This window comes from Bufo gargarizans, chromosome 2 (assembly GCF_014858855.1).
Source record: "Bufo gargarizans isolate SCDJY-AF-19 chromosome 2, ASM1485885v1, whole genome shotgun sequence".
NCBI lineage: Eukaryota > Metazoa > Chordata > Amphibia > Anura > Bufonidae > Bufo > Bufo gargarizans.
The window spans coordinates 154439350-154453263 of record NC_058081.1 but is presented as its reverse complement, the minus strand read 5'-3'; the positions used below and the strand labels follow the sequence as shown (position 1 = coordinate 154453263).

Sequence of the window (13914 nt, the reverse complement as noted above, 5' to 3'; positions counted from 1 at the left end):
AACGCTTAACTAACTTAATCCAGATTTCCAGACGTTCTAAAATCCAACATTAACAGCAATGTCATACTGCGCTGATTATGTTAGACGTTAAGATGTTTTTTTCTTAACGAATTAGGATGCAAATTCAGTCTCTTTGGGTTGGTGGGAAAAATGATATAAAGTACAAGGAATTCAGCAGACACGTTAAAGGGAATGCCTCATATATGTAATGCTAGTTCATTAAAAAAGACCTGTCGCCTTTTGTGACTTGTCTGTTTTGTAACTGCTTGCATTTCCTATGTGATAATTCTGGTAACATAGTACATAAAGACATCTGTCCGTCCAGTTCGGCCTGTTATCCTGCAAGTTGATCCAGAGGAAGGCAAAAAAAAAAACTGAGGTAGAAGCCAATTTTCCCCACTTTAGGGTGAAAAAATTCCTTCCCGACTCCAATCAGAATAACTCCCTGGATCAACGACCCCTCTGTAGCAGCTATAGCCTGCAATATTATTACACTCCAGAAATACATCCAGGCCCCTCTTGAATTCCTTTATTGTACTCACCATCACCACCTCCTCAGGCAGAGAGTTCCATAGTCTCACTGCTCTTACCGTAAAGAATCCTCTTCTATGTTTGTGTACAAACCTTCTTTCCTCCAGACGCAGAGGGTGTCCCAGTCCTGGGGCATCTTTTCATATAACTCTGTGTTGTGCCATTTCGCTGTTAATCTTGGTAGAAGTTTATGAATGAATTGCCAGCAGTTTGCAAGAAAGGTCCAACTGGGTTTTACCATCTAGGGCAGTGTCCTGCACAGTCTGACACTGGCAGCACTGATTGGAGAGTGGCATACTGTGCAGGGACACACCCAATTGGTACTACTGGCAAATCACATAATTATTTTTTTTTTTTTAATTGAACCCATTTTCTGGTTTAGGCTAGTTTTACACTAGCATTCAGAAACCTGGTATGATGCTCCAGCAGGGAACTGCTTGGCATTGCAGGACGCTTGCAGAATGCCCACCTGCCCCATTAACTAGAAAATATGCCGATAATCGTCTGGACTAAAACTGGCCTGGAATATATCCAAAGATGGCTGGAAGCGGATCAGGAACCAATTGTATTGAGTACCTTTCATTTATCATATTATAGACTTGGGTCCAATAATCACAAATAACAGGGCATTGCCAAATCATAAAGTAAGAGGCCTCCAAATATAAACACCTTGGGCACGTTGAGGCATCCCTTGTCCCCATCCTTCTTATCAAAATGGAAAATAATAGAGACGATGTGCGATAATTAACTGCACTAATCTAAAGTTTCCATTCCTTTATAGACTTTATAGATATTTTTAGGAATATTAACCAGAAGTGTACACATAGTTAGCCCATAGCATTTAGATGAAGTCTTCTTTCCAGACTGCATTGCAAATAACTTACTGATGACTTCAAAGTTTGCAATCCTGAATCATCACTCTTTATTGGTTGAACAAATGTAAGCATTATATACTTGGTAATAATAAAATCTAAAGTACTTAGGCAAAATATTCTCTGCCTTAATACTACCAAAGTACCTCAAATGAGCCCCATTAAATAACTCAAAAATACATGTTATATGAAATGTCAGCCATCTAATTGTTTGCTTGATCCTTAGACATTATTTGAGATTATAATTACACCATAGAGGATACTATATTGTAGATTCCTTAATACCAAAAAAAATCAGTCCAGACCCGAACGTTATTAAATCAATAACATAAAAATAAAAAAAAAATACTGCAAAAAATGAACCAAAATGATACGCAACTGACAATACTAGCTAATTCCTCAAGCTGAAAAGCTTGAGGAATTAAAAGCTGAGAACTTTGCCAATATCTTCCATTCAGGAACATATCGGAGCCCATCATGCACCACGTCACGGTGTCTCAGCAAGCATGGGGTCCTACCACTTAACTGCCTGTGGTGTGTGAACAGGGTCTGAATCAGTGCTAGAAACCAACTCACAGCCAGACTCCCACATGCCTCCATAGTGGTATCACCAATGCACTGTGAGGTAGGATAAAGCTGTGAGCCGCACTCACAACAGATCATGTGACACAGAAGCTGCCAGGTGCAAAAGAACGTTACTAACAAAATAAAGTGACACATTCCATACAATAAAGACAAAAACTCACTGAAAAAAATTGGCCTACATGGGTGGAAATGCTCCAAACCCAGACACTGTAGCGTTTCTATAACCGGGGGAGCAATTCCTCCGCATGCGGTCCGCAGACAACGGCAATCCCCAGCAAAAAATGCGTACAATGGAGGATGCCGGGGCGGCCCGCATGCATCACAAGAACATCTTACACAAAATGATCCATTGTGCAGATGAAAAAATATACATACAAAAATCACTGCAAAAAATGCAGTGTCTGGGTTTGGAGCATGTCCACCCGTTTGGCCACTTTTTTCAGTGAGTTTTTTCCTTATGTGTATGGAATGTGCCACTACATTTTGTTAGTAACGTTCTTTTGCACCTGGCAGCTTCTGTGTCACATGGTCTGTTGTGGGTGCGGCTTCTGTGTCACATGGTCTGTTGTGGGTGCGGCTCACAGCTTTATCCTACCTCACAGTGCATTGGTGATACCACTATGGAGGCATGTGAGAGTCTAGCTGTGAGTTGATTTCTAGCACTGATTCAGACCCTGTTCACACACCACGGGCAGTTTAGTGGTAGGACCCCATGCTTGCTGAGACACCGTGATGTGGTGCATGAGGGGCTCCGATAAGTTCCTGACTGGAAGATATTGGCAAAGTTCTCAGCTTTTAACATCGGCCTGAGGAATTAGCTAGTATTGTCAGTTGCGTATCATTTTGGTGCATTTTTTTGCAGTGATTTTTGTATGTATATTTTTTCATCTGCACAATGTATTATTTTGTGTAAGATGTTCTTGTGGTGCATGTTGTCCGCCCCGACATCCTCCATTGTACGCATTTTTTGCTGAGGATTGCCGTTGTCTGCGGACAGCATGCGGAGGAATTGCTCCCTCGGTTATAGACACGCTACAGTTTCTGGGTTTGGAGCATTTCCACCCGTTTAGGCCACTTTTTTCAGTGAGTTTTTTTTTTTTTTTCGAAAACATAAAAATAATTTTCTATAAGAGGGTGAATCTACAGTAATTACCCTGATTCTAACAATTGGAACGTATTCTGAAATCCTTCATAAGTGAGATAAGAGATTCATCCCACTTAACCAGATACTACATCTGAGAGCCAATAAAATAATATTTAATATTTGGTACTGAAAGTGCTCCCAATTTCTGTAGAGTATTAAAGGGAATCTGTCAGCCCCAAAACACCAGCAATAACATGCATTGAGAGGACTCTTCTTCGAGTCCTTTCCATTATGTGCATGAGCTCAGGAGTCCTCTCAGTGCATTTTACTGCTGGTTTGTTGGCGCACAGCATCGGAGTGCAAGCGATTATAAAGATAAAAATTACATAACCAGGGTCTGCATCACTTACACTGTTCCCCTCTTATTCTAGTTTGGGGGGTATAGCTTTCCGGTCACAACCCCCTCTACTCACCAATCGCCAGCACACTAACACGCCCTTTGTTTCATTTACATTTAGCTAGAGAATTGATAGCAGCACACTGAGCATGCTCGACCTAACAAAGACTCAGAACTACAGGTCTATGCCATGGTAGTTTGAGGAACCACAGGGGGTAGCAGAGGAAGAAAACTACTTATATAACTACTGAACGGTAAATATGTGAAATTTACATTATATTAGGTAATTATTGATGATGAATTAGTCTAAAAGTTATATTTATGGTAACCAGAATACCCCTTTAAATATACGACCATCAAACCATATTAGACTAGCACTAAGATAATGGATCAACGGCGGGAGGATTACCATCTTCACCAAAGAGATTCTTTGATCTTTTAGAGAGGGAAAGTTTCAACCAGATACTAACTTTCATCTTATTTTATGAACAAGAAGAAAAATATTATGGGAAGTATGTTCCTCCAGACTTTTAGTAACATGAATCCCCAGATCTTCCAAATCAGTCCTGTGCAAGAACATCCAATGGAAGTAACTTTGTTTTTCCCAATTTATGCATAATATTGAGAAAAACCATACTCCTCTACTGTCTGCACAAGCTTGGATAGTGAACTATTAGGCCACATTCATATCCAGCAGAGGAACAGACTGCCAGCATAGCCGGATACCACCGCGCACCTCTGGTTTACCATTCCCTGTATGATGGGTATATGCCAGATACAGTGACTGGATCAGAATGGCACACAACACAGATGTGATTCCAGCCTTAGAGTCTAAAAAAAAAGGATGTTATCCGCAAAAAGAGAAATCTTATCGTCTAAGCCTTGACAACCAAAACCCCTAATATTGGGATCTCCTGTAAGCTTAATCCTAATAAATAGGGCAAACAACAGGGGAGACAAGGGACATCCCTGCTTATTTTCTCGGGATAAGAGGACACAATTTGTAATCTATCCATTTATCTGAAGGCTAGCACTAGATTGTCTATACAACAACTGAACATTGTTTTATGAAGTTATTATCGAATCAAAAACAATGGAAAATATGCCAGAGGAAGGTCCAGTCCACCCTGTCAATAGCCTGTGTGGCATTCAATGACAGGATGGCCTATTTGCATGTTAGTCTACACACCAATACCCTAGAACAGGGATGTCAAACTCGTGGCCCTCCAGCTGTTGAAAAACTACAACTCCCATCATGCCTGTGCATACTACAGCTATCAGGGAATGATGGGAGTTGTAGTTTTGCAACATCTGGAGGGCCATGAGTTTGACATCCATGCCCTAGAAAATATTTTAACATCTGTATTCAGCAAAGATATTGGACAATAAGCGTCCTTTTCTTCTCTCAGTTTAGCCTTCTTGAAAATCAGTATAACAATTGTTTCCTCCATTGAAGGTGGTAAAAATCCTAACACAAGGCTCTTATTATATACCTCCACTAATCTAGGCAGGAGAATACCATGTGACAACCCTGTGAGGAGTTGTCTGCTATTTCCTTGAGGGGCCGACATACCTCAGAAACGTTGATAGGACCATTAAGCACCTTTCTTTGTGCCTCTGAAATTACTGCTAAAATAATCTTTGACAAAAATTGTTTTTAGTCTACACAAATGTGCATAATATGTATATTCCCCTTTAATAGACTCTACTGTACGTTATTGCTAATCTGGCCATCACTTTTGATACAGCATTCAATTTTTTGGGCTACTGATATAGCCACTCAAGTCTATCGTTAGTAGTTTCTTCTTCAAAATATTCCTGCCCAGAAAAAAGACCCTATGTTGAGCCTTGTTAAGAAGAAGGTCCTTATATTTTTTGAGCTTGTTCCCATTCCTCATACTATTTATGGGCAGGGTTATTAATATAGTGACTCTCTTTTACCATTACCTCATTTCTTAACTCTATTAGAAACTTTCCTGTGAGCTGCCATATTGGGGATGTCCACTTCTTTCCAGTGTTGTCTGCACAGTGTGGCAGGATGTGTGTGCTTTATGGCAGCTGAAATGAATAGAAGTCAACTGATAATGAGAAATTTCATAAATGATTACACTCGACAGGACATACAACCTGTAACAGGAGAGATGTATACAGAGCCATATATGTATGTATAATGTTACTATCCTACCTCATCTAGGCATACAAGAAAACTGCAGTTATCTTTCAATCAATAATAATGCTGAGAGGACTCTGCTTGCTTTGTTCCAATCTATACAGCATAGCTGACAAGTGAGCTTGTGAAAGCATGATGTGTCAACCTATTGTGTCTGCTGTAAAGGCCGGTGTGAAAATTGGAAATGTCAAGATATTGTTTTATGTGGATAGTCAATGTAAAACAAACTGGCAAAGGATGTAAATATGTTTATAATAAAAAAATAATTAAAATCAAGTATCTGAAATGTGTTGGAAGTTTAGCACATCTAGCTACCTGTAGCCCATACAATGATGTCACTAGGTGCTATAGAGGAGCACAAGCTTTGGAGGGGAATGGAGTCTGAGCCACCGGCCGCGGCACACTCCTAACTGTTGATACTGGACCATTATATACTGGAGTTGGTTGCCACATACAAGGAAAGAAAAATGCTGTGGATTAGAAGATAATCCAAGATAAAGAAAAATCTGATTAAGTGATTTGCATCCATAGTGATCTCTTAGTGGCATTACTATTATCAGTGGGTGCAGTGTATACGTGGTATCACACATTCGGTTTATCTAGTGTGTCTTTGAGTGCAGCAGGTAGTGTGGTACTGCTGCCATACAGTGAATTACAGTGTGAGATGATATTGAAAACATGATAATCAATGTAAAATAAACCGTCAAAGGATGTAAATCTACTCCTGTAAAGGGGCCTTTAATGACCCTAAAGCACTTATCATATGTTATGAAAACTAGCATGTACTGTATACAAGGTGCGTGTGTGTGGCATTATCAGACAATGTATGGTTTTTGTGTCTCCCCAAAGCTACTAAACCAAGCCTCCATATAGTTTGTGTAAGTACAATATGTGTAATAAATGGTATTTTTCCCAGAAACTCATATTTTATTTATTTTTTTAAATCTTAAAAAATCCTATTTTGGGGGCCAGAAAGTTGGAGAGTATGTACTTCTAATTTACTAATGTTTCAAATGCATATTTCTGACTGTTATGCCCTTATTGAGCCAGCAGGTGGCAGCAAAGAGCTACGCTATGATCAATTTCCTTTGTTTTAACTCTTTCTTTTCTTTATAGGGACTTTTCTTTGGGTCTTAATGACATTCAGATTAATAAGACAAAGCCTTTGTGGCACAGTTACTTTCTGTGTGGACTGAAAGGAATCCAGGTAAATAACATTATGAATGATGCAGTGTAGATTGTAACCACTAGTGTTAATCTTCTTTGAAAATATTCTAATTAGCAATGTGTACTATTACATAAGTATCTTCATTGGGGACCATATGAATAGCTAGCCATACATACAGTATGTGCCCCAGTAACGGTTGTGGATATGGAAAGAGTTAATGACGTTTTAGTAAACTTGGTTCTGTGGAAGCATCCTGCTTTAATAATGAGCAGACCTTCTGCAAGCCCATCTGTGACATGTGCATGGGTAAACTCATTAAAAGTAATTGTCAGCCAGCATCCCATGATTCAACAATACAAATGACATCATGCCTAATAGGAAAATACACTGATTAAATAACTGCAAAACAGAGAGGTAATTTAGAACTTGGGTTCATGTGAATCTGGACGTTCAATTCTATGCTTGTTATAGCAAAAGGAGGTCAAAAGTCCTGTAACATTCCTCTGATTGAAGATGACATCTCCCAAACTTGAGGATAGATAAAGTGCAACAGCCTAAATCTATCACAGTGATATGAGTTCTGTATATCATGCCTGGTTTTCCGACAATATATGATTGATTAGCCGTTACATTAATAGTCTACTTTGAAGAGATATTTCCACATATTGTATAGAAGAACACCTATGTTCGGTAATCTGTCTGACTGCAACATGCGAGCATCTATTATATATAGATGTAGACAGGCACTCTTCATCTGGAACCATCCAGAGATCTCATCTTCTAAAAAGGTAGTTATTGTTACACATGAACCAATACACATAAACCTAAAACCAAATGAAATGAAAACCAAATAAAAACAAATTTTCATTTGGTTTTAGGTTTATGTGTATTGGTTCATGCGTAACAATAAATACATTTTTAGAAGATGAGATCTCTGGGTGGTTCCAGATGAAGCGTGCCTGTCTACATCGATATATAATAGAAACTAAACTTTGATAGGGGGAGTAATATAGACAGAGCACCTTGTTCAGAATAATCAAAGGGGTGAGCCTCTAAATTAATTATATAATCTATGTGAGCATCTATCTATATATATTAGTTTAGTACTCTAAGGAGGTAGTTTATTAAGACCATCTTTATAGATCCCTTTAGCTGGCAGTGGATCCACTAAAGTTGTGTAGAGGCTTCGGTCTGTATGTAAGGCCCCGTCGGTCTAAATGTGAGCCAGCTTGTTTGCTGGTTTAAATTTAGACCATTTTCTACGCCTAAAACACACCACACCCCCTGCCGTGGCATGAGCAGGGTGTGCCGAAATCTGCACCAGAAATATACAGTAGGCGAATTTCTAATAGTAAATGACCCCCTAAATGCTTAAAGGGGTTGTTTGATGCAAATTTACCTGAGATGAGTCCTGTCCCTGAGAGTCTCATCTCAGGGACAGGACCCCTCTCAGGGACAGGACCCCTCTCAGGGACAGGACCCCTCTCAGGGACAGGACCCCTCTCAGGGACAGGACCCCTCTCAGGGACAGGACTCCTCTCAGGGACAGGACTCCTCCCAGGATATGTATCAAATCGTTTTTTTGACACAATAAAAGCACACAGAGCTATGGGGACTGGGTATTGCGGATGTGCTAGCGGCCATCTAGCAAACTATGTCCTCAGCTCTATATACAAAATCCCGGTGACAGGTTCCCTTTAAAGAACAAAAATCTGCTATAAAAATATATTACAGTATTTATAAAAAACAAAAGCCGGTAACTGATTTTACTAGCGTCCGTAATATTCAGTGACAGGAGAGAAGAAGAAAATGCAGGACTTTTTCAGCGCTGTGTCAGGAAGAAGCTGTGGAATTTTGTTGGATCTTTGTTTAATAATTAAAAGAATCTTAAACAAGGCATTTCTTCATCACGTAAATGATACATGGTAGCATGTGATTTAAAAATCCCCCTATTTCCTTTTCCTAGGGCCAAACTGGATTTTTAAATGACTATGAACATGCTATTATGGATCACTTACCTGATGAAGAAGGCGATTTGTATTCGAAAGGCGTTGTTTTATATTCTTTTAATTAATAAATAAGAATACAACAAAATCCTACGGCTTCATGCTCCTGATACAGGGCCAAAAAAGTCCTGCATTTTCTTCTTTTCTCCATTACGGTATTTACAGGGAGTCTGTCAGCAGTTTTGATCATGGGTTGCTAGATGGCCGCTAGCACATGGGTTGCTAGATGGCCGCTAGTACATCCGCAATACCCAGTCCCCATAGCTCTGTGTGCTTTTATTGTGTATAAAAACCGATTTGATACATATGCAAATTAACCTGAGATGAGTCAGAGCTTGAAAATATGACTCTTCTCTGGCCATACAAGTAAGATATGACTCTTTTATGTTAATTTGCATATGTATCAAATCGTTTTTTTTTTACACAATGAAAGCACACAGAGCTATGGGGACTGGGTATTGCGGATGTGCTAGTGGCCATCTAGCAACCCATGTCCTCGGCTCTATACCCAAAATCCCAGTGACAGGTTCCCTTTAAGACCAGCGTTTTAGACACTGATCTTATTAAGGCTACTTTCACACTAGCGTTCGGGCGGATCCGTTCTGAACGGATCCGCCCATAATAATGCAGACGGAGGCTCCGTTCAGAACGGATCCGTCTGCATTATATTAGCTAAAAAAAGCTAAGTGTGAAAATAGCCTGGGACGGATCCGTCCAGACTTTCAATGTAAAGTCAATGGGGGACGGATCCGCTTGAAGATTGAGCCACATTGTGGCATCTTCAAACGGATCCGTCCCCATTGACTTACATTGTAAGTCTGGACGGATCCGCACGCCTCCGCACGGCCAGGCGGACACCCGAACGCTGCAAGCAGCGTTCAGCTGTCCGCCTGTCCGTGCGGAGGCGAGCGGAGCGGAGGCTGAACGCCGCCAGACTGATGCAGTCTGAGCGGATCCGCCTCCATTCAGACTGCATCAGGGCTGGACGGCTGCGTTCGGGTCCGCTCGTGAGCTCCTTCAAACGGAGCTCACGAACGGAAACCCGAACGCTAGTGTGAAAGTAGCCTAAGCCCCTGCGCTGGCAGTGGATTCAGCCTCTACATAACTTTGGCTTATCCAGCATCTAAATGTAAGCTACCTTCCTTGCTGGCTTACATTTAGATCATTTTTTACACCTAAAACAGGCATAGAAAATGATTGAGAGGGGCCGGCCAGCCCACCCCTTTCTCCGCCTATACAACGCCCACTTTTTTAGACCTGGCGTGAGCCGGGAAAATTTGCAGATTGCGGCGCTAATAATATTTTGTGCTGAAATCTGCACCTGAAATGCGCCTAAGGGCTCTTTCACACTTGCGTTGTCCGGATCCGGCGTGTACTCCACTTGCCGGAATTACACGCCGGATCCAGAAAAACGCAAGTGTACTGAAAGCATTTGAAGACTGATACGTCTTCAAAATGCGTTCAGTGTTACTATGGCATCCAGGACGCTATTAAAGTCCTGGTTGCCATAGTAGGAGCGGGGAGCGGGGGAGCAGTATACTTACAGTCCGTGCGGCTCCCGGGGCGCTCCAGAGTGACGTCAGAGCGCCCCATGCCCATGGATGACGTGCCCTGACGTCACTCTGAAGCGCCCCGGGAGCCGCACGGACGGTAAGTATACTGCTCCCCCGCTCCCCACTACACTTTACCATGGCTGCCAGGACTTTAGCGTCCCGGCAGCCATGGTAACCATTCAGAAAAAGCTAAACGTCGGATCCGGCAATGCGCCGAAACAACGTCGGATCCGGATCAATGCCTTTCAATGGGCATTAATTCCGGATCCGGCCTTACGGCAAGTCTTCAGGATTTTTGGCCGGAGCAAAAAGCGCAGCATGCTGCGGTATTTTCTCTGGCCCAAAAATGTTCCGGTCCGGAACTGAAGACATCCTGATGCATCCTGAACGGATTTCATTCCATTCAGAATGCATTAGGATAGAACTGATCAGGATTCTTCCGGCATAGAGCCCCGACGACGGAACTCTATGCCAGAAGAAAAAAACGCAAGTGTGAAAGAGCTCTAATATAGGCGTAATTTTTGATCGTAAATGACCCCTTAAGTGTTGTTGAAAAGTTTTATGTTCTTTACATGTTAAATGGTAGTTGGACTTTGTGTTCTTTGGACTTATGTGCCAGGGACTACACATGATAAACCAGGGTAGGGGGGAACGTGTAAGGCTGTGACACAGGGGTGGGATTCAAATTTTCTTACTTAACACATGTCTACATCATATATACACTACACACATACCACAATACCTCAAAAAGACTTGGACATAATTACATTAAAACGTAACTTTTACTTATTACGAATAAAAGTAAAAAAAGAACAAACAAAACCTGCTTGAATAATGCAGTGATAAAATACTCTAAAATATGCAAGATGGTCTTCTTATGCACCCAGATGAAACAGATACCTGGCTAATAATTGGAAAGATCTTACCCAGGCCAGGTGTATGGATTGTAGTCTTTTCACCAGGTGTCCGTCCCTCAGTTTGATGATGGAGAAGTTGAGGCAGCTGGAGCTCGTGATTCAAATGGCAATATGGGGACAAAAACTAGCAAACCCTATAGCTGTAGCCCTGCCTGAAGAGAGGGGTTGGGGGCTAGTTGTCCCTGGCTAGCTAATACAGAGCAGCCACCCCGATGGGGCCTATTCCCTAAAATTGTTCCTCACTTAATTCCCTACATGCCACTTTTCATCCCATTGAAGGGACTCCTCAGGGGACTGCTAAGTGAAGAAAAGTACTTGTATAAGAACAAAAGAAAAAATGTACAGTAGGACCACAGCATAATCTCCACTGTTTTTAGACTAGGTCTACACAACGACATTTGTTGCGCGACATTTTGTTGCACCAATGCCGCGCGACAATTTTTATAATGGCAGTCTATGGTGTCGCACTGCAACATGCAACATCTTGCGACTGCGACGCAACAGTCATAGAAAATCCATTTGAGATGGATTTTTCTGCGACTTTCGCATCGCAGTCACAGCATGTCGCATGTTGCAGTGCGACACCATAGACTGCCATTATAAAAATTGACGCGCGTCATTGGTGCAACAAAATGTCGCGAGACAAATGTTGCGCCCTATCTGTCAACAAATGTCGTTGTGTAGACCTAGCCTTAAGTTGGAGAAACAACACTGCTTTCTAGTAGTGGCAGGAGCGATGGGAGCTTAAAATGAGAACCCCAGAGCTCCTTACAGAAAAAAATGAGGCACAACTTGAACAGTGGTCCATGTCTGGGCATGGGAAAGTGTCCCCACCTGACCCTTGTCTCACCGCCGATATTAGTATCAAGGGAGGAGAGCACGGTGCAGTGTGCCATCCTACCTTTTAAATCCTCCCGGCTCAGATGCCCTGGCTACTCCCTGCCCACTCCAGGCGCGTGTTGACACGTAAGTGGAACGCCCGCTGGAAGCACGCGCTCTCCAGTAGCAGGAAGGGGAAGTCACGTGTACAGTGGGGCAGTCGGACGTAAAGTAGAGCGGCGTCTCGACGTGACTCGCTGCTTAGCAACTAAGCGACGCCGGGAATCGCCACTCTCAAGCTAGCTCAGATACTGGAAAGCTGTTTAACACTAAGGAGCTGAGTAGCCGTACAGGACAATATCAGTTTCGTCAAAGATAATGATCTATAAAACTAAAGGTGTAAAAGACGCAACAAAACAAAACTAGTCATAAGGGGGCAACTATGGCACCTGCTCGCAATTATAGATAACTTACAGTAAAGCTAAATATTATCAAATATATACAGGGACCATAATAACTGCTCGGATAAAAATAAACTAAGTGGACATAATAGGTGAAACCGCTATATAAAGCAGCTATAGTTTTGTTGTTCATTGAGGCCACTGTGATACACTGTTTTCAAATAGAAAATCCATTTAGCTTCACATTGTAAGATTCTCTTGTCCCAGTTGCCTCTTCTCCCTGTCTGCTTGATCAGTTCGATGCCCATGAAGCTGAAACAATCAGTCCTCCCTTTATGTTAATTTCTGACATGTCGTGATACAGATGTGTCTCTTTGGTTTGTTACATCTCCAACATGCTCTCCAATCCTCCTCTTAATTCTCTTGCTGTTTTTCCAATATATTCCTTTCCACAGGCGCTTGTTATCTTATAAACAACCCCCTTGGATTTGCAATTAATCATATCTCTGATTTCACACACTCTGTCGCTGACTTTGCTTTTAAATGTTTTACCATACCTCATATGTTTACAGGCGACGCAACCTCCGCATTTGAAGCAGCCTAATATAGGTTTATTAAGCCATGTTCTAAATGTTGGTGGTGCTACATAGTGTCTCTTAACTACTGTCATGGACGCTCTTCCCTCTCCTATAAGTGATGCTAAGGCGATCGTTAATTACTTTAGAGATATCTGGATCCATCTGCAAAATGTGCCAGTGTTTAGAGATAATGTCTCGCACACTGGAGGCGGCCTCATCAATTGTGCCAATGAGGCGAATCTCTCTTGTATTCTTTTTGAAGATGCTGCTTGTGGATTTATTTGCATTCTTGGGTGTAAGGAGGGATATGCAATCTTGTGAGAGTGCTGATTAGAAGGCTGGTTTCAAGGTGCTCAGAAGATATCCACGATCGAGAAATCTATTCCTCAGATCTTCCGGTATTGACAAATACCCCTCTTTAGGGGAAAGGGATGACTACTCTCCCAAAGTAAAAGGGCGCTTGTGGATGTGGGTTTCCTAAAGATAGAAGTGTCTATAGTACCATTTGGATTTTTGATGATGCAGATATCAAGGAAAGGTAATCTTGTCATATTACATTCAGAGGTAAACCTATTGCCGACACTTTTTGTATTCAGCCCGTTTGCCCATATAGTGAATGTCTCCAAGCTCCCTTTCCAAATCATAAAGACATGATCAATGAATCGTGCCCACATCTGAGTGTTCTGAGTCTCCACTGTCATCTCATCCCTAAAGATGCAGGTGCCCTCCCACCAGCTCAGGAACAAGTTTGCATACGAGGGGGTACAAGGGCTTCCCATTGCAGTGCCCCTAAGCTGGTGCTAGAACCTGCCATTAAAAATAAAAAAAATTAT

General features: G+C 41.8%; 1 protein-coding gene across 1 annotated transcript in view; it reads left to right on the top strand.

Moving 5' to 3' along the window:
* GALK2 (galactokinase 2) overlaps positions 1-13914 on the top strand; it is a 260803-nt gene that overhangs the window by 43622 nt on the left and 203267 nt on the right. Inside the window, exon 4 of the mRNA XM_044279616.1 lies at positions 6756-6846. Within this exon, the coding sequence (XP_044135551.1) occupies positions 6756-6846 (91 nt within the window). The remainder of the gene's footprint in view (positions 1-6755; positions 6847-13914) is intronic.